At 44.3% G+C, this 21,766-nt stretch overlaps 1 protein-coding gene across 4 annotated transcripts in view; it reads right to left on the reverse strand.

Moving 5' to 3' along the window:
* NEDD4L (NEDD4 like E3 ubiquitin protein ligase) overlaps positions 1 to 21,766 on the reverse strand; it is a 358,982-nt gene that overhangs the window by 16,851 nt on the left and 320,365 nt on the right. For all 4 annotated transcript variants that reach the window (XM_073006275.1, XM_073006274.1, XM_008013964.3 and 1 more), the window contains 5 exons: positions 16,121 to 16,186; positions 14,239 to 14,468; positions 12,596 to 12,717; positions 10,047 to 10,117; positions 7,227 to 7,322 (listed from right to left, as the gene is read on the reverse strand). In XM_073006275.1, coding sequence (XP_072862376.1) covers positions 7,227 to 7,322; positions 10,047 to 10,117; positions 12,596 to 12,717; positions 14,239 to 14,468; positions 16,121 to 16,186 — 585 coding nt within the window. The remainder of the gene's footprint in view (positions 1 to 7,226; positions 7,323 to 10,046; positions 10,118 to 12,595; positions 12,718 to 14,238; positions 14,469 to 16,120; positions 16,187 to 21,766) is intronic.

Genomic DNA, 21,766 nt, shown 5'->3' on the forward strand with positions numbered 1-21,766 from the left:
TCAAAATAATCAATTAATTAATAATAAAGAAAATGGTATGCAGAGTAGAATTTCACTTCTATAAAAAAATCTGTATTTGTGCTTACAAAGAATAATTCTGGAAAATGTAAATAAAAGTTTTAATCCTGAGTTTTCTTGAGATACTGGGAATAAGTGACATTTATTTATTTTACATATTTTTATTATACTGGCTTTATTTTTTTATTTTTTTAATTTAATTTTATTTTTTTGAGACGGAGTCTCGCTCTGTCACCCAGGCTGGAGTGCAGTGGCCAGATCTCGGCTCACTGCAAGCTCTGCCTCCCGGGTTCATGCCATTCTCCTGCCTCAGCCTCCTGAGTAGCTGGGACTATAGGCGCCCGCCACCGCGCCCCGCTAATTTTTTTGTATTTTTAGTAGAGACGGGGTTTCACCGTGGTCTCGATCTCCTGACCTTGTGATCCGCCCGCCTCGGCCTCCCAAAGTGCTGGGATTACAGGCGTGAGCCACCGCGCCCGGCCTATACTGGCTTTATTTTTAAGGTTAATATTTTATAATCAGATAAACTAATAATTTTTGAAAGAAACGAAAAAATGGGCCCATACTACCCATGCTAAATGAGGTCACAGCAGTAAATCATCCTGTGGGCAGGCGTCAAGTCTCCCGGTTGATTCTGACCCTAGGTTTCTCTGTGGGAGAGTGAGGGGAGGGCCCAAGGAGGGTCACAGGACGAAGGCTTTATAATTCTGCTCTCTAAGCTACAAGGTTAGGGGGCAAGTCCCCAGATTTTGGTTCCTCCCGGCTCGAGCCCTCAGTGGTACAGAAACACATCCTTCTAGGGTTTGTTGCAGGTGACACTTTCATGAGTTACAGGTGACACTTTCATTGGAAGCAATGACCACTCTTCAAATTCCACTTTTGAGACCGGTTGTCAGGGGCTGATCGTGAGACCGTCTCCTGCAGTGCAGGTATATTGTCCAGCCCGCTACACTGCCTCACTGCCACTGGCCAGTGCCCCCAAGCCCTTGCTGGTTGGGCACGAGGCTCCACGGGAGTTGGAGAAGCGGGGACCACGCCAGGGCTGTCTGATTCTAACGCTCGCCGCCTCCGGGCACACAGATTCCCCGCAGGCCTCCATTCCTGCCTGACCTTCACTCCAACTACAGCCTGTGTTCTCCCTTCCCCCAAATCTGTCCCTTCTTAACGTCAGCTATTGCCACCACAGGAGGGGAGGGACTGTATGTCATCAGCACCGAATGCCAGGTGGCACCGTGACAGTGTCAGCCCTAAGCAGGAGAAGGCGGGGCAGCATCACACAGGGGCTGTTTTCCGCCCTGCACATCTCCTACAGGTGCTGCGGCAGCACCCTGGCCCCGTCATGAGGGTGGACAGCATCCCGGAGGAGGCAGAGACCCAGCAAGGTGACCAAGGAGAAACACCAAACTGCAGAAGGAGCTGGTGTTGGCACCCAGGGGACCTACTCCCTGGCAAGCAGTCTGCAGAGCCTCCTCTGTGGGGTGGATTCTTGTCACCTTCAGCCATGAAACGCGCACCCCGCCCTCCCAGGGCTTTCTGGGCCATCACCCTCCTGTGCCTGGGCTCCTGGAGGACCCCACACAAAGAACACAGTGCCCAGCCACAGCAGGCGCTCAGCAAGGGCTCACGGGAAAACACTGCAGTAGAAAAATTCCTCTTTAAGTCTACTGGCCCCAGCATAAACTTGGCTCTCTTCCTCACAGAGATCAGAGGAACCTCTGGGGGACTCCCCGCCTTTGCCAGTTAACAACCCGATTCCCATACATCTCCCTGACTCTCCATAGATGCTTTGTGCTGCCTGGGAAGCTGCTGAGAAACAGCTTGGATCACATCGAATATGCTGAACTCGGCGGAACAAGGCGTGTCTGCTTGTCAGACTCCATTCTTGGAAACCGAGCACTGCTGGGCAAACTCCCATCGGTGGGTGCTCACAAATCCTGCAGGGCATGGCCTCAGGGGCAGTCAGTGCCCTGCACCCCCATCACTCCACCAACTAGGCCTTCCTCATCCTCTCCAGCCTCTCCAGCAGACATCAGCACAACTACCAACAGCAGGGAGGCAGTGAGTCCACACCAGCCTTCCGACTTCCCGTCTCCCCAGGTGTCATCCCTCTGTGTCCCTCACTGGCCTGGAGGGGCCAGGGCCTCAGCCCTCCCGGGAGCCACCACCAGCTCTGGGCTCTCGGTCTGGCTCCTTCTGACTTCAGCCAGGACATGCTCTGCCCTATCCCTCATATTGACCGTTTCTGCCTTGTCACTCACTGCCTCCCGCCAAGTGTTTCTCCACGTTTTAATTCATTATTGCCCCCTAAAGAGCCTTTTTAGATTCTTTCTGCCAATGGCCCATCTCTCTCCATGAAATCTCAACAGGGAGATCCACAGTACACCAGTGGTATGTGCTGTGGCTTTTGGGAGGGCCACAAACCACTTTAATGTCTGACATGATCTCCTCCAAGAATCCATTTTTGTCCCCTTGGGGTGATCATTCCTATGGAGACTGGCTCAACGTGATCCAGGCCTGATCCTAAAGAACCTTCCTATATGGCTGCTGCCCATGCTTTCCCTCCAACTACTGCACAGCCTCTCGAAACTTCTGGTGCCTCTTCAAAACAACCAAATCAGGCCAGGCATGGTGGCTCACACCTATAAGCCCAGCACTTCGGGAGGCTGAGGTTGGCAGATCACTTGAGGCCAGGAGTTCGAGACCAGCCTGGCCAATATGGAGAAGTCCTGTCTCCACTAAAAATACAAAAATTAGCTGGGCGTGGTGGCTCACGCCTGTAATCCCAACACTTGGAGAGGCCAAGGCAGGTGGATCACCTGAGGTGAGAAGTTTGAGACCAGTCTGGCCAACATGGTGAAACCCTGTCTTTACTAAAAATACAAAAATTTGCCAGACATGATGGCATGCACCTATAGTCTCAGCTACTCAGGAGGCTGAGGCATGAGAATTGCTTGAAACCGGGAGGCAGAGGTTGCAGTGAGCCGATATCCTGCCATTGCACTCCAGCCTGGGTGACAGAGCGAGACTATCTCAAAAAACAAACAAACCCATAACCAAATCAGACGATGTTCTGCTGAACTTGCAATCAGGAATTTTCACTTGTTACAGCCCTAAAAGGGTCCCTCCTCCTGGTAGGGGCGGGTATGTGTGCACAGCAGTGAATGGGGGTATGGTTTCTTCTTCCTGCTTGGCACAGGATCATAGTTCAAATACTGACATTTCTTTAGTAGAAACTTTCATATTAGGCCCTAGAAACCAGCAGTCCCAGATTCTTACCAATCAGAAAGAAAACAAATTGCAAAATAATGGCAACAGCTGCAGCTTCATTACATGAAGGAACAGCTACCAAACTTCATGGTCTGATATTTCTAACTGTGAAATTAAAAAAAAAAAGCTTGAAACACCGTGGAAGGCTGACTGCATGTCTGTTTCAACCCATAGCAAATGCACTCGCTTTGCCCCATTGCAGAAGCGACTTGACTGTTTGGCATTAGGGAGGAATGGGCTTCCTTCTGGGTCAGAGTCAACAGTTTTGCAGAGGGCCAAAGAAGCGAGAGGCTTGTCTGGGCATCACGCTAATGCCTAGATTTCCACATTAACAACTATGAGTACCCACCATGCACCACGCAATGTGCTGGTGGGAAGTACATGACAGTGAGTGAGCACAGGGCAGGGATGCAGCTGCCATCACTGAGAGGAAGCTGCGCAGGAGAGACAGGCGCTAAACACACTGATTCACAGTGAGTCTGGAGGAGGAGCGGGGAGAGCCAGGCCATGCAGGACCTTGTGGGACAAAGTAAGATTGGGGTCTTTATCTCAAGGGCAGGGGAAACCCCTGAAGGTTTCTGGCATAGGAAGGACACGCTCATTTTTATATTCCAAAAAGACCACTCTGCCATTATAGGGAGCCAAATTGGACGTAGAGACCAGTCGGGGGTCTAGTGGGGAAGATGGGAGCTTGGACTTGGGTGTGAGTTAGAGAAGAGATCGGGAGAATGCACAGAAGTAAGAAAGGTTTCACAGGCTCGCTGATGGACTGGATACGGGAGATGAGATCCATTCGCAGCTGCTTAACTCGCTCTAAATTCCTTCCCAGAGTGCAAAATAAATACACAAGTTCCCTGTTCAAAGGATAGCTCTCTTAAAAAGGCAAGGCAGTAATTTAACAAACTGGGCACCTAATTCTTATCTTACTCATCTCGTGGGTCTATTTTGATTAGTGCATTACTCTACTTGATCCTACCCCAAAGTCAGAAGAATTCACAACATTAAACGAGGAGGTCTGAGAACTGTTTTTAATGAAGATCTAGCCTGAACGATCATCCGAAGTTTCATTAGAGGCCTGCTTAAAAACTCCAACACCCTGTGTTTGATTTCCATTTATGAGGTGGAAACAATTACACTTCAATGTAATTAGGAAGGTTTCCCAGATCATTTGCTTCTGACTGTGGCATTGCGAATAGTTTTCTGAATTGGGTTAATTTGGTCATATGGTTTTCTATGAGTGGATCCACAAAAAGACTTTTTTAATGCATTTAACACACAAGACTGATTTTAAATCTTCCTTACTTCTTTACTTCCACTCCTTCCTTCATACGTTAAAAATGAAAGGAAGATACTTCCAGGGTGACTAACCATGTCTAATTGTTTGAAAATTGGCAGTTTCAGACCCTTCAATAGGTCCGGCTTTTTAAAAAAGGCCACTATGACTCAACTGATTTTGTTTTCTCACACTTAGGATTTCTATCACTTAGAACCTTATTCACATTTTCAATAAGCCAGATTAGCACTCCTCATTCGTTTGCTCAATAAGCACTTAGTAGGCATCAACTACATGCTGAGCACTGGAGAGACCCAGAAGACCTCAGGGGGTGTACGGCACACAGTACATCAGTCAATACCTCGAGGACAGCAGGGAAAGAAGTGATGGGACAGAGACGAGAGTGCATCAGTACAGAGTCGGCACTGTCGAGGCAGCAATGTGGCACTGAGGCATCTCTGGGGACACTGTTGAAGGCACACTGTTTGCTGACAGGTTGACAGAAAGGAGTCAGAGGGTAATGCCAGAGGAGGGCAGGTCTGGATCATGCTAACAAGTTTTCGTTTATGCTGAAGGTCACAAGATGACCAAGTAGAAGAAGGACATTTGCAGGGCTGCATTTCAGAAATATTCCATAAGGGGCTCACACCTGGAGTGGGGGCATTGGAGAACAGGGTAGAGAGCAGCAAAGCAGGAAAGGGAGTGGCTGACAGGAGGCTGTGAGAACAGCCGTCAAGAAGCGATCGGGGCATGGGCTAGGGGAGAGCACAGACAGGGACGTGTCAAGGACAGGGAGTCACGGGGCACAGCAAACCTGGGCACGGGGAGATGGCATGAGGAGAGAGGGAGATTCTGAGGGGACGCCCAAGGGTCAGGTGGGAGGCGACAGTGGTGGCACTGATGAGACCATAACCGACGTGGGGGCTGGGGAGGAAAAAGTGGCTTTAGCACTAGGACCTGTGAACCTCTCAGGAGAAGCAGATGAGGAGGCTGTTAGTCCAGGGAATTCTGGAGGCTGGAAGGCAGATGTGGGCCTGAGATAAGAGGCTGGTGGTGAACGGAGACGGAAGCAGCTGGAGCCAAGGGCAGGATGAGGACATCCAGATGGCAAGGGTAAGACAAAAAAACAGCAGGTGTAGGACAGCTGGCAGGGTGACACCTGCATCCACAGGGCCAGCAGAGGACCATGCACTTCCAGGGGACTACAGACCAGAGGGGAGGGGTGAGAGCCCCGAGTGAAAGGCACTGTGCCTTGCAGGCGTCTCTGAGGGGAGTAAGCCATTCATGTCAAAGGCAGCAGAGGAAGGAGGCAGACAGGGCTGGAGACACCCAGTGTTCTTGGTCCTGGGGAGGCTGCTGGAGACCCAGAGGGGCAATAGCTGAAAAGACCCCTCCCTGATCCATCACAAGGTCCCCGTGCAGGAGAACAGTGTCCGTCCGTCTGTAAGGATTCTTAGGCATAAAGCACAACACGGGGGGGTGGAAGGGGAGGCGGGACAAAAGGAGACTTTTAAAGGACTTGATCATTTACATTAAGCCACAAGGTCTCTTGCCTCTGGTGCCTGAAGTCCTTCTCTGAGCCTCGCCCAGCCACTGAGGGGCACTATGGACTCCCCAAGTTCCACCCATGCCAGGACTCACACTAGAGACTGAAGTTTCCTGGCTCAAACACAGGACATGGGAATAACAAGTGATTGTGATATTCATGTGATTATTTTCTTATCCAACAATTTTTACCCTCAGTCATTAAATCCTTTATATCTAGTGGCATCAGCTACTTTTCTCAAAGATTCTCTAGCAATCTTTGACATCTAGCAATAAAGAACACGTCTATTTCATTTTTCAGAGGGCAACCATCACAATTAGTTCTATGGTCTAATTAATTTCATAGCCATGGAGATTTAGTCTAAGAGATGGGAAACACCTCGGGGCTTTTGTGGAAGGACAGGTACCAGGGTCGGAGAATATCCTGAGAACACCTCCCAAGCTGCACCATTATTACTGAGTGGCAGACGAAGCAAAGGCTTCAGATTTGAGACAGATACATCGTATAGATCCTTAGGGTGAAGAGAATTCCAAGCAGGCAACTTGATCTTTGAAATCCACTTTTAGTGGCCCATCCAAATCCCTGCTGACCAGTCTGAAATTGACTCTGAGGATTAATCCAGCCTGAGTAACAGCGTGGGGGCAAAGCAGATGGAATGGTAGAAAAACCTGAGCATGCCATGCTGAGCCCTACAAGACAAATGTCGCCATCACAACAGAACCATAAAACAGAGAGAAAAACCAATGGCCCTTCCAACATCATCCACTCCTGGTCATGTATTTACATTGTTAAGTCAACAATCGCACTATTTTTTTAAGTACCTAAATTCTAAAACTGAGGTACAAATGAAACATTCACATTTGCTTTGGATTAGAAGAGGTGCCGGTTCAGGCCCCCAAGGCCTCTTGGAATTTCTGTAACTTTGCTGGAAGAGAGAAATGGTTGTAATTGGAGTGTGGCTTCCTGGCATGACAAGAAGGTGCTGCTGCAATGAGATGAAAATCAACACCTGCAGCTCCTGCTGGTTCTTTCCGATTGTCCAGCAAAGTTGTGTTACAATCTGTCAAGAAGAAAGTGCCCCTTGAAAGCGAAAGAAGAGTTCCCAGGGTTACCCACACGTACCTGTCCAAAGTTTTCTTCATCTATGCAGAACATGAGGTCCAGCTCAGTAGGGTCATTCTCCAGGATCCATTTCAAAGAGTTGTAATATTCACTATCCTACAGAATGACACAGGAGTGAAAATTCAGCATTTTTTTTCCCCGAAATACAAACTTGTTTGGCTTCTTTAATTACATTCTAATGTAATCCTGTGCAGGATGCTCAAGAAATATGTTACTAATGCAATGTTTCCTGCTCCACCTAAACCAAACCTTCCTCTTTAGTTTGAAATATAAACAAACAAACTGCTTTAGTTGTAATGGGCTTGCAGTTAAATCCTGTCCTTGGTGATGCACAGTGGGAGGTATCTACTCTGGATGGTGCATGGAGCTGCTGTACTGGTCTACAAAATTTAACATACAGACATCAGTGTACTTTCTTTTTTCCTTTCTTTCTTTTTTTTTGAGATGGAGTTTCGCTCTTGTCACCCAGGCTGGAGTGCAGTGGCGTGACCTTGGCTCACTGCAACCTTTGCCTCCTGGGTTCCAGTGATTCTCCCGCCTTAGCCTCCTGAGTAGCTAGGATTACGGGCGTGTGCCACCACACCTGGTTAATTTTTGTATTTTTAGTAGAGATGGGGGTTTGGCCACATTGGCCAGGCTGGTCAATATACTTTCTATCATTTTAGAGTGAAAATACCATGGCTGTAATTCCAGCACTTTGGGAGGCCAAGGTGGGAGGATCACTTGAGTCCAGGAGTTAAAGAGACCAGCCTGGGCAACATAGTGAGACCCTGTCTTTATAAAAAATAAATAAAGTTTTAAAAAAGAGTGAAAATATCTGAGGAAAATAGGAAGGATAAAGAACGTTCTAGGCTGGGCTTGGTGGCTCATGCCTATAATCCTGCAATCCTTGGCTTTGGGAGGCTGAGGTAGGAGGAGGGCTTGAGGCTTGGAGTTCAAGACTAGCCTAAGCAACATAACGAGACGCCATGTCTACAAAAAAATAAAAAATTAGCTAGGGATGGTGGTGTGTGCCTGTGGTCCTAGCTACTTGGGAGGCTGAGACAGGAGGATTGCTTGTGCCAGGAGATGGAGGCTGTAGTGAACTATGGTTGTGTCACTGCACTCCAGCCTGGCAAACAGAATAAGATTCTATCTCCAAAAAAATAAATAAGTAAAATAATGTTCCAACTAAGAAACACCAATAGTTTTAAGTTATCCCCTTTCCTGCGCTTTGATCACTCTCCAGGTTAATGTTAGCAAAAAGGGTGGCCGCTCTGGTTTCAGAATCCAGAGGAGCAGTCACAGGCTTAAGCGCCTGTCCCTGGTCCCTCCACGGTCTCTCCTGCTGGGGACACGATGGGCTGTGAAGAGGGTAAAAATAATACATGCACTGTATTTTAGGCACTAACTGTCAGCATGTGGTATAAAGTTAGACATTAAGAGAAACTGCTGTGCTCTTTATGATGTATGATGTATGCTATGCTCTTCATCACTGTATGATGAAGCAGCAGAAAGCACAAATACAAGGTGAAAGTGGAGACTGGAATCACAGGTGTGCACCCAACCCACCATGACTGGCAAACCAGTAGCGGATTCAAGGGCACTGCTGGCCTCTTCCTCTCCTTTCATACGAGGAGGAACAGAAACACTGAGTCAGCACTGGTCAGGGCCGAGGACACAGCTCATCTACCCAACTGTGCCCAAGATATAGTTGGTATCACAGCCAGGTGACGTCATGCAGGGGCTTTTTAACTCAAGTGAGCAAACACGAATGAGCTGCAAATGCCCCAAATGGACAAACACGCTTCCCAGTGGCCCGTGTGTGCGCTGGTGTGTGGGCAAACACCCATACACTCTGGAGGAGGATGTGGGGTATAGGTATATTAAAAGAAAAAGAGAAGCAGAAGTATATTATAAGAAGAACATCAATTTTTGTTTTACAGAAAATCCTGGCTGGGCGTGGTTGGTCATGCCTGTAACCCAGCACTTTGGGAGAATGAGGCAGGAGGATCATGAGGTCAGGAGATCGAGACCATCCTGGCCACCATGGTGAAACCTTGTCTCTACTAAAGTACCAAAAAAAAAAAAAAAATTAGCCGGGCATGGTGGCGTGTGCCTGTAATCCCAGCTACTTGGCTGAGGCAGGGGAATCGCTTGAACCCGGGAGGCAGAGGTTGCAGTGAGCCAAGATCGCGCCATTGTACTCCAGCCTGGGCGACAGAGCAAGACTTCGTCTCAAAAAAAAAAAAAAAAAAAAAAAAAAAAAAAAATCCTTCCAACTCTAAAATGGTCTAGGTAAAATTAATGTTAAATGCAACATGAAAACCCAAATCACTACTTGGAGAACGTCTCAAGTGTTCACTTGTCTGAGCTGTGGCGTCACTCATCCATGTCTAGGATGTCTGCCTGATATTCTTCCTATTGCTTTGACCTTTGCCTCTGCCATTTTTATGAGGTCAGGAAACAGAGGGAGAGCGGATGAAGCTCTAAACATTCAGTAGCAGCAGTTTTTATGGGAAACACAGGCTACCATAGATCTTCAGCTGTCTCTTGGATTTAGTAAGTTCACACGAGTCCTGTGCTGGGTAAGCAGAGGCAACTGGGATTTGGATGTATCCACCCTAGGTACCATGGTCCCAGGAAATGTGAACAATAATATTTACTTATTACAAGAATTAGACAGATCAATGAACTTTTCAAGCAATTAAATGTCTCCTGTTGTTCACATGGAATGCAACACCCATAAAAGTGGCTGAGACTACAAACATGACTCTCCAATACCTTCCCATAAGACACAAGTGCCTGGTGACGGCCACTGTGTGACCTGCATTTACTCACCACAGATTCCATGTCATTCAGGGTTATCTGCTTTCCCAACATCATCTTGTAAAATGGTCTAATGAAGAAACCTAAAATACGGTAAACACTGGGTTTAATTTCAGGTCTTTGATACTGCTACGTTATCAGAGCACGAAAGAAAAGATTAACTGGCTTTCAATGTAAATGAGAAACCACGATGGAGTAACCAAGGGCCTTCTGCAGTATCGCACAAGTGAGGCGGCGAGATCAGGGGGAGAGTGGCAAGAGGAGGGCGGCTGCGCTAAGAGAGACGGCGCAGCAGAGTGGGGCCAGAAAGGCCTCTGGAAGGTGACAGATGAGCTTCAAGGTCAAGCAGAGTCCACAGTGCAAATCAGGCATAGGAACTGGGGAAGAAAAGGGTACACTAAGCAGAGCAACAAGCCTGGGGACTCGCCAGCAGTTTGCCAGGGCGGGTAGACAGGCCAGAGGAGGGGCTGGCAGTGCACAGCCCACATGGGGTGCTGGAGAGTTGGGGTGCTGAGGGCAGTGGTGGGTGTGTCAATGAAAGACCAGGTGAAATTCCATCTGTCTTTTGTTATCATTGCTCGGGCAGCGATGGGGAGAAAGCACAGGAAGGGGACAGGTTGGAAATCGGGGAGGCCACGGAGAGGGCCTCTGTAACCGCCCGGGGAGGGACGGCAGAGGCCTCAGGGAGGCAACAGCAGCGAGCTTGACCTCACCCCATGCAGGCGTCCTGCAGGGGCCTCCATTTGACCTGATCTAAAGGCATCACACGCCTCCTCAAAGGGGGCCCTGACCACACCAGACCTGGCACCCCAGGCTCCTGCTTCTGCTCCTTTATCCCCCCACCAGGCACCAACCCTCTGCAGCACAGGCCAACTCTCCCCGGCTCAGCGTGGCCCCATAAAGGCTCCAATAGACTCCAGTGTCTGGGGAAGTAAAAGCATGAAGCCGACCAGGGGGCGCAGTGGACAGATGTGCAGAATGAGCCCTGCCGACAGGGACATTCCCATGTGTGGGAAATTTGAAGACACTGCTGACTAGGCCCATCTATGCGCACGTGGACGCTTAAATGTGCAATTCCAGGTTTATATCGTGATCACTCTCATGGGGGTCACTTTAGCCAGCTCCTAGAGACCCTGGTTCTTGCTTCTGCCCATCTCCTTCCACAGAGCCTTGACTCTGGGCCAGTCCTCACTCATCTGAAATGATCCTAGCCTCTGAATGCTCAAATGCTACCCCACCTCCGAGGTGTAGCTCTTCCTGGGAAAGATTCCCTGAGCCGCCGGCCAAGTCACTTTCTCTTCTGAGGACTCAATGTGTTCCCTTCTGCTCGGACACTATCACTGTGATTCTTCTGGTTTTGTTCTCATCTCTTTTCCCCCCACTAAAATATAAGCTGACTAAGGTCAGGATCGTATCTTGTGCTTCTCTAATACCCCCTGTTACAGAGAGTATTAAAGACGCTGTAGCAACTAACAGCATCTTCTCACTTGCAAATGGTGACTAAACTGACCTTCTGAGAAAGTTGGAGTGAATTTGAGCAGGCTGAAATAATCTGTGGCAAGACTACAAAGCTGGAAATTAAAATATATTCACACTATACATACATGGAAAGAGTATGTGATTTAGTTTCCTTCTAGAGGAAAAAAAGTGTTTACTGTCACCCTCCCACCAAATAAAGCATTAAAATCACAGCATCAATATCAGCTACCAATTAACAGTAAAAACATATTCATGGGAAAAGTACAGAGGGTATACAAATTATTTATTAGAATAGCTAGGGCTCCATAAATGCAATGAACACAGTTCCCTTGGAAATATCTTTCTTGTAAGTTATTGCAATGTTAATCTCAAATTCTACTCTCCCTCTTCCCATCCTCAACCACTCTACCTCCAAGCTCTTAAAAAATATTTCTGATGCTTTTTCCTCACTGATGATTTCTGTAGTGTTTTCTTAAGGACACTATTTTGAATTGGTCAAATCTTTTAGAAGTCTCCAAGCCTATAGATAATGCCAGGTAGAGGGTTTGACTTCTAACTTTCAAGGTATCTTGAAATTCTTCCATGATTTACATGCTTTATATAAGAATAAAATTATTTTGTGTTATTTGTTTCAGGGTTAATGTCTTAGCTGAGTGGCAACATTATTTTGAAACTATTTAGTCCCTTCAAATTAAAAAAATAATTTGGGGACAAATGCAATAATCACACAATATAGATGGATGAGATCATTTTAATTAACTTTTCAACGAGTTTTTCCATCTGTTATCAAATCTTGCTTTCAGTAAAGTTATTCCAGAAAACATACAAATGTATAAATACATAATGTTCTGTGCTTTACAATGAAGTTAAAAAGAAAACTTTTGTTTTTAACTGTGTGTAGACATTATGTCTTCAGTGCCCAAAATAAGCTACCAGAGAAAAGCACATCCATTATGGGCAAAACATAAAAATACTTTATGAGTAAACCAGTGAAGCTTTTGCTTAAAAACTCATGATGCGAAAGATAAGACACCAGCAAACCACAAGCGGCACTGACCTATTTTTATTACTTCAAGACTTACCATCTAAGAGCTTTCCATGAAATACGGCCAGACCAGCAACTCTTCCAATAAAAGTGAAGTAGGACAAATGATCTTCATTACAGAGGCCTGAATTAGGGTTGATCTGAAGGGTGTAGTTGTCCCTTTTGAGGAGAAAGAGAAGAAAAGACCAATCATATTTTCAAATGCAAGATTTTGCATATTTCTTTGCCACCTGTCACTCAATTTCCACAGTGTCCTTGCGAGCATTCGGTACCTAGTGGGAAAAGGTGTGGGCTAGAGGACCTGACTTACCACATGCTCAACCATGACCCACCATGGAAGCTGATGCATGTGTACTCTAACGTCAATTAAACCATAAGAAACTGCTGATGTTTGACTGTGTTTGACCCACAAAGTGTCTATTTCATATGGTTCAGCCAAATATCTTGGGGGAGATAAGAAACTCCACATAATAAAGGGGCTGTGCAGGGATTCCCAATGATGTGAGTACTTTAGGTCGTGTCTGTGATGAGGGAAGGTTAACTCCTTCCAGAGGCTTTTGGCTTGGCCATAAGATGACTGCTATGGGCCCAACCCTTGGTCTGTCTTCTGACCACTACTCTGCCCTGAAAAGGCCTCAAGGCGATTAGGAACAGGATATGGCTCTCTCAATGATGCAAACCTGCAAATGTTTAGATTTGTCCAAATGACCTTGCTTGGTTCACAATCATGCGGATCAGTGGTTTTCAAACTGGGGTCACAGACAGTTTCCTCCAGGGGGGTATCTTTGAAAATGTGGAGGACAGGTACAGATCCTGTCTCTCCCCACCCTGCCCTCCACCTTCAGTAGTTGGATAAATTGTACACAGTGGGCTTTCTCATGGGACTCAGAAATAATAACAACAGACCAACTGGGCACTTCTTGGCTAGAGCAACTGAGAAGAATGCACTGAGGTTGCCTTCCAAATGAGGCCCCAGGAGATTGGTACCACGTGGGACATGTGGGGGAACCCACATCCCCTTAGAGCCCAGGGTTAAAGTGATGATAAATGCCCTTCAGCAAGGTCAATGACTATTCTACTGAGGGCTTGGGTCCAGCCTAACCCTTGGAGGATTCAGAACAAGGAATGGTTGGCCTGGAAGTAGCCAGCCTTTGGTTGCTCAGAAAGCAATTTAGTCTGCCTCAGTTTCCAAGCCCGGCAATGACGAAATCCTAATGCAAGGGGAAACCTGATTCTTTCCTTACAGGAGCAGGGCATGGTCCTAGGTCCTCAAAGTCCTTACAATTTGCCTTTACACAGAGACCGCGGAAACAACTCTTGTTCCAAAAACACCTCCTTTTTTTTTGAATTCTAACATTGACAAATACTCCTTTTGAACACTGCAAATGAAAACTGCCTCCTGTTCCTTATCATAATTATCCACGTTTTCAATTTCAACTCCATGAACCCATTAGGTAACAAAAAAAAAAAAAATCAACGTTAGATGTTCACAGAGTACACTATTTCACCATGTAGAGTCAGAACCTGTTCTAGACTTGCAAGTGACTGTGGGGTGAGGAGAGAATAAACTCAACAGACTTACTGCATCTTGAACTGGTGAGCTGCTTATTCTTTCATTCTGTTTAAATTCATACAACTGTCTCAGTGGGGGACACACTCTGGGTGTGGCCATATACTTACGTGGCAGAGTACTCAAAGAGGCCGTAGTAGGGGTTGAACATCTCTTTGGACAGTAAGAAGAACCATTCTCTGGCCACACCCCCGTAGTCAAGACCTTTCTCTGATTCAAACTCAATCCACAGTCTAGCTTTTAGGACATCTGGTCTTTTCACGGACATAATTCTCCGATAGGACTCCTCAAATATGTTATTTCTGTGAAGTTTCATTTCAAACCTATTGGGGATATCAGCCTACACAAAAGACAAAAGAAAACACATACAGTAAATACACACTTTGTTTTCCAATAAAAACAACCACCAAGGGTAGGAAAGTTGGCAGTCCTCAAAGAAACGGGCAGTGACAAATGGTTCCAGTTGAGATTCTCTCCTTCAGGGGCTTTCCCTTGCAGACAGGAAGCCTCGCTGTGTCACGATGGACACACAGCATCCACTAGCGATGCTCAGGAAAGTCAGAAGCTCTGCTGCGAAGGAGAACAGCCTCCTCACCCCCTTTCATAAACAACTGTGGGCACTCCTCCAGCATATGGCAACTGAAAGGCAGTCAACTGTATCTGTTGCTTCTCTCAAGAGACTTTAGCCCAGGTAATCAAAACCTATAATAATCCCCACCTGGCCAGGTTGGGGCCATGCTCAACTCCGGCAGGGCTGCGAGGTGGTAGATATAATCCACGGTGCCTCAAGTCCATTTTGTAGCCATGGGGAGTGGGACCCTGATTATGCCAAGTGTGGGGAAAGCAGCCCAAAGCATGGTTTGCTGACATGAAAATAACAAAACACTTGACCAAGGCTGTGGCAGCTGCCTCCTGCAAAGAGGCAATCCAGGCTTGGTCTGGCTCTAAGAATGAATCTGCAGAGATGGTTTCCGGGTAGCAGACATTGCTATGTGAGAGTCAGAGAGCCTGGGTGATGACCACAAAGTCATTATCATCACCAGGGGACGTGACTCACAAAGAAAATTGTGGAATTTTTGGTATTCATCTGAGTTTTGAAGGCAAATAATCATTTCAATAGTAGTTATCCATGAGCTCTTGAATCAGGACTTCGGAACAGAGACCAAAACTCCTAAATGAGATCAGAGATTGTGCCCCATCCAGAGATGTCCTGGGCAGGAAGAACCGGCTGAGGGGAGGAGGCAGGGAGAAATGGCAACAGAGCCCAGGCCACCGGAGGGGGTCTGAGCTGCAGCTGATTCTCTCCCCTCCCTAGAGGTGTAACCATAGTGATGGAGAAAACCAAAGAGAAAACTGCTAAGGAGGAATTGGAAAGTAAAACAGAAGATGCAATGTTGAACAATTTGGGGGTGGTGTGTCATTAGAAAATATAATGTTATAATTTAGAACACTGTCCATAAAAATGTTTAGAGTTTCTAGGTTTGAAGCTGCCAGGGATAATTACAAGCAGAAAATTACATTTGCACCTAGTACTGCCAATTATTATAATTAAATACAACTTTATATTATAAATATTGTAGCTGAAACTAAGCTTTTGCATTTGCAAGGAAGGACCTGAACATTCTTCTAACTGGGATCCAGGTTTATTAAATATGATAACTGTGCATAACTGAATGGGTTTCCCCAGATTTTGCGACTAGGGTTCTGAATTATTTCATATCCCATAAAAATCGTTCCTGTCTTTTTATGTATGACATACGAAATTACCCTTTAGGTGATTTGATACGTAATACTGAGTTAATCTTCACTTACCATTTCTGTTAAAAAGAAAATTCAGATTTCAGAACCAGGAGGATCAAAGTGCAGTGAGAAAAGGAAGGTAATATTTTTAGCATTCATATAAAAGTAACAACCAAGTTGTTCTCACTGAAGTAACTGTGGTAACTTACAAATGACTAACACAAAGCATTTTTGGAAGGCATGATTACTCACAGGTTTCTTTAATTTCTTCCTGAAGTAGTCATATTTCTGCTTAAACTCTCTGGAGTAAGGAACGGCCTGGAAGATAAATTTATGAATATAGATAATGCAAACAATACACTTGAAATTTTATGTATACTTAGGCAACATTCAAGAGAATTTCATGAATCATAAACCGTAAATTCTCACTTCTCAGATTATCCATGGAAAAATCAGATCATGTCTACACAGCACAGGGGAAAGTCCTAGAACTGATGAGGACTAATCAGCTTTGAGTGTGGCTTTCACCCCTGAAAACAGCTATACTGCATTTGGGAAACCATTTAGGGATATGCTACACAAACTAAACACGGTTTCCAAGTGACTTTTGTCAGAATGTGAGTCAGGGTGCTTCTGTTTTTCTTTTTTGCTGTGGTTTAGGTAAGAGTTATTGGATAGATACTTTTAACATACAACTCCAGAACGACCTATGCTGGCATTTGGAAAAGTCTCGTTATGATTTAACAAATTTTTGTGGGGAAGTACAATGAGCAGAAAGGGAAGTGAACTGACACTCTTATCAAGGAATATAAAATCAGGCAGATGGCATTCTCAAAAAATCCTCAATTTAGGAGTCAGAAGGTTTGTCCCTTAATATTTAGTGGTCTTGGGCAAGGATTTCTTAAATCTCAAATGCTTTATCTATGAAACAGAGTGATGGTACCACAGTTGAGGGCTCAGGAATTAACTATGCTCATTCAAAAGTTGTGATCTCTCTTCAGGGAAAGGAGTAACATCTTAATGTAGTCATTTAAATAATCTTTATTTGCTGTGTTGTAAAGTGGCTTATAGTATCTTAGAGTCAGAGCCCTGACTTTTGGCTACTGAAAAAGCTTAACGATATTTTTATGAAGCAAAAAGGACTGGTTTTTGCATATACACAGATATTAACTATGACAGCCTCAAAAACAACTCATTGCTTTTTAGACACTAGTATGAATTTCAGCAGAGAATACTTCTGCTGTTATCATTTTGGCCTAAGTTAACAAAATATACTGATGCTTAGTCTAAAATCTCCAGACTCCAAACCTTACACTTTTACCACATTTATCTTGACCAGAAAGAGAAGAAATGAAGAACATGAACTTCCCTTCTTTATAGTTTTAAGACATGTTTATATAAAAAACTAACCCGAAACACCACAAACAACCACTCTTCCAGAAAATGAACATGTCAGTGTTTCGCTCTGTAATTCAAGAGCAATACATACATCATCTTTATATAGCTTAGGAGCAATCCATAGACAATTTATACTGCCTATGGTCTTTTCTTAGTTTTTAAGCCAGTCTTCTTTGATTTTCCACTGAACAACAGATTTGACCTCACATGCTATTTATTTTAGGCAGTGTTTAGTCTGATGAAATCACATAGCAATTCTGAGTCTAGGCAAGGTATAAATTTGTTAATAACTGGACAACTACCAAAATAAGAAAAAGAATACAATGTTCCAACATAAGCCAATAAAGAGATCATATTTTCTGCTCTACCAACAGTACATCGCGTCACAAACTAAGACTTCCTCTCTCGTTTATTTCCCACTTTCTGGTGTTCATTCTGATCCATTCAACCGACACTTCTTGAGCACCTACTCTGTGCAAGGCATTTTAGGTGCCAGAAAAATAACAGTACATAAAGCAAAGGTAGCTTTCCCAGTTCCCTCCTGGAGCTCACAAGCTGCTGAGAGCAACACGTAATTGGAAATCAATGAATAAACCATGGTAGTGCCATGAGGAAAAAAAAAAGATCCCATAGGAACTAAAAAAGTGACTTCCTTCCATTGCCCCTGCCAGCGTTAGAACGCCTGAACTCTCAGGTAGATCTCATCAGCTGGCTCTGCAACACACTCTCTCTACTAAGCAGTTTCTTCACTGTTAAGTGGAAGGATTTGACTGGATGAACAAACGTGACTCGGCTCTTCTATTTCTGAAAGTCTGTGATTCCCAGCAATTATTTTTTGTTTGTTCCTGTTTTCGTGAGGGTTCTCCAAACATCATGGTTACATCACAGTTCCCCCTACTCCTGAAAATGCTGGAAAAAAAGCTTAAACAGTCATCACTATGTATGCAAGTTCGACTGTCTTAAATGACAGCTTCCCTAAGGAGCAGATTTCAACATGTGGCCCTCGGCCTGTGATGCCCATTCCCTCGCCTGCTCTGTCTCCTGGCAGGGGCTGAGGAGGTGTGGGTGGAAATGTCGAGGCCTTTCTCCTTCTGGGGAATGATGTGTGAAAGCTGAAAAATCACTGTCTTCCTCCTGTACTCATTATCTTTCCTCTCCAGAGGTAGTTCTCATGATAGAATAAGAAGAGCAAGTTTTTACATTCTCTTCCTAAAAAGTTTCTAAAAATGTACCAGGACAAACATCCTCCCAGTGCAGCTTCTGAAGAGATTACATGTACCTTTTTTTTTTTTTTTTTTAAGTGGACCAAATCATTTGTTCTCACTTGAAAATCTGGAATGTCATTTTCTGGCTTACAATTTAGCTTGTAAAATAGGTCTATGTGAAAAATGAACATGTCCGTTGATCAAAGCCTTTTTGCTCTGCATTAAATCTGTGTTCGTGTTTTGGGTACAGAATGAAAATCTGCCTTATTGTGTAAGTCGGTTCTAAATGTTTTCACATCATCACTGTCCAGGTGACACTGGAGCTCCTTGCACAGAAGGGCTCGTGCCCGCTGTGGGGACATCAGTGACACCAATGCATCTGGGGCTCTGGTCCTGATTCCGACCCTTGCAAGGACTGTCAGCAACAGAATCAGCTTTCCGAGCTTCTGACAAATTGGAAATAACAACATTTGCCCTGCCTACCTGAGGGGACGGCTGCGAGTTTCAAATCAGCTGATTATAAAGTTACTGGAAAAATGAAGGTGTTACACAACATGAGATAGTGTTCATGACAGCAACATGTGCCAACAGCACTTACTAAATGCTACTACTAGTGATACTTGTTATACACAGAGCATGCTAACTTACAGGAATGCTGTAACACTGAGCTGCCACAGAAAGGGTCCCCTTTCCCTAAAAACATGTAGAAATGCTAGGCCTACTTAGCACTGATATTTTTAAAACGTGGGAAGAGAAACTCTAGGTACTAGGTAACCAGAAAGATTCACAATTAGAGAAATCAGTGGGCACTGATTTTAATCTTTGGTTTTAATCTCCCGTGGGGACACAGAACTTGGCCTTTGGTCTACATGATGGAGAAAAGAACAGTCATTGTTTAAAACCTAACATCTGGAAAGGGGACAATAAAACTCTACCCACCGGACCAGGGAAGTTGCAAGGAAGCTTACCTTCTGTCCAGGACCATAAATGGGAGAAAAACAAAAAGAAACAGACCTGTAATAAATCCATACTCCAAGCCTGTGCCAAAGTGGGTATGAGGTCCACAGTTATACTGACTGGGGGTGCATGAACCCAAGCTAAGAAGTTAACAGTAAATACAGGTCAGGACTTACAAAAGCCTCATAGGAAAAAAAAATGAGCTTGCTCACACTCTCTCTCTCCCTCTTGCATGCATGTATACACACACACACACACACACACACACACACACAAATTATAAACTGAACTAGGCAATAATCTACACTCTTAAGGAGAGTCTATAGACGTAGTGGGAGATTTAATGCTCCTAGGATCAGAGATAATAGAATAATCTGAAAGAGGCTAAGAAATAAATATCTTAAAAATAACAAAGAGATGAAAGCATCAAAAAATCAATAAAGAGATAAAGAGAACAGGACAGAATAACTATGAAGACAAAAGCAAATTTTAAACGACCAAATAAAACTTTGAGTGATTAAATTTAGTCACTGAAATAATAAACACAATGAACTGATAAACAGATTACAAAAAAGCTTAAAGAATTAACTGGAAGAGCTAAGTAATAACTCACAATACAGCAGTGAGAGAGAGAGACAGAAAACACAAAAGAGATAAAACAGACAATGTGAAATAGAAGTAAATGTCCAACAGGAGTTACAGAAACAGATACTGACAGAGAATTGGAAAAATGCAATATGTGAAGGAATAATAGGTGAGAATTTTCCAGAACAGAGGAAAGACACAATCCCCATATTGAAGAAGCCTGAGTCCAAAGCAAGACAAGTTAAGAGGACTCCACACATAGGTACATGATGATAGTGAAATTGTAAAACATCTAAGACACAAATAAAAATTCAAAATCACCAGAGAACAGAGCCATTTACCTACACAGAAATGACAATGAGATTGACAGCAAACCTGTTATCATCATTTATGGAGGCCAGAAGACATGCAGGAGAATCTCCAAAGCACTGAAGGAAAATAATTTAACCAAGATTTCTATCATCAGCTGAACTTTCAACAGAGAGGTCAAATGACACTTTCTGAGTCAAAGACTAAGAGACATTACCACTCTCAGACTGTCACTGGCAGTGCTGCTGGGCAGAAGTGTTCAAACCTGAGGGGGCACCAGAATCCCGGGGAGAGCTGTTAAAACAAAGACTGCTGTCCCACCCCCAGAGGTGCTGATTCAGTAGGTCTGGGGTAGGAACTGAAAACTTGCATTTCTAACAAGCTCTCAGGCAATACTGATACTCTGGTCCGCAGACCACACACTAAGAACTATAAACTGTACTAGACTTCACTAAGATCAAAACTCACCCCAGAAAAAAAATGGATGGAAGACCCATGGTGGGAGAACCAATGGTGGGCAAAGAAATTTGTTTACATTTGGTAAAATTAAATCAGTATGGACAGTAGGGAGAAAAAAAATAAAATATATTAATGAGTATGTGCCTATTAGGAAAGTTTAAAGACAAGGTAGTTTTAATATTCCACCCAACAATGACGTGGCAAATGGGAGTGGGAAGAATGACATTCAAGTTCCCTGAGGTCCTGATGGCAAGGAGAGCAGACAGTGATTCATTTTAACCCTAAGTCAAGTATGTTGGTTAAAAAGTTTAATGTGAGAGCTAAAAGAATAGAAATAGAAAGTACAGCCTGCAAGCACATAGAGAAAATCAAATAGAGAGTACTCTATCAATTGAATAAAAGGCAAGAAAGAAGATAAAATACCACGCGAGAGAAAAGATATGCTAAGCAAATACGAACAGAGAGAGAAAGAGAATGTAGCTACATACATCTCAGACAACATCGACAGAGCAACAATCACCACGGAGACCCACACAACTATCCTGATTAGATCCAACAGCAAAACAGCAAAGAGAATGTAGATAATTTGAACACCACAGGCTTCACCTAATGGACACATAAAGAACTCTATATTCAACCAGAGACACAATACGCGTTCTTTTTAAACAGAAAAAGAACATTTACAAAAAGTGATCAAGCTTCAACTTCCAATAATAAACATTCTATAGACAATATTCTCTGACCATAATGCGATAAAATTAAAACTCAATAAAAAAATGAATAGGCACAATCCTCCCATACTCTTAGAAACTAAAAAGCATATTTTAAATAATTTATAAGTCAAGAAGAAAAATCAAATGAAAACTGCCAAATATTTACAACTGAATGACAGCAAAGTCCAAATGTCTACACTAAGTTGACAATTACTTAAATACACATTCTCCTATTGAAAGCAATATAATGAATAATAATAATATAAACGAAG

This window comes from Chlorocebus sabaeus, chromosome 18 (assembly GCF_047675955.1).
Source record: "Chlorocebus sabaeus isolate Y175 chromosome 18, mChlSab1.0.hap1, whole genome shotgun sequence".
Taxonomy (NCBI): domain Eukaryota; kingdom Metazoa; phylum Chordata; class Mammalia; order Primates; family Cercopithecidae; genus Chlorocebus; species Chlorocebus sabaeus.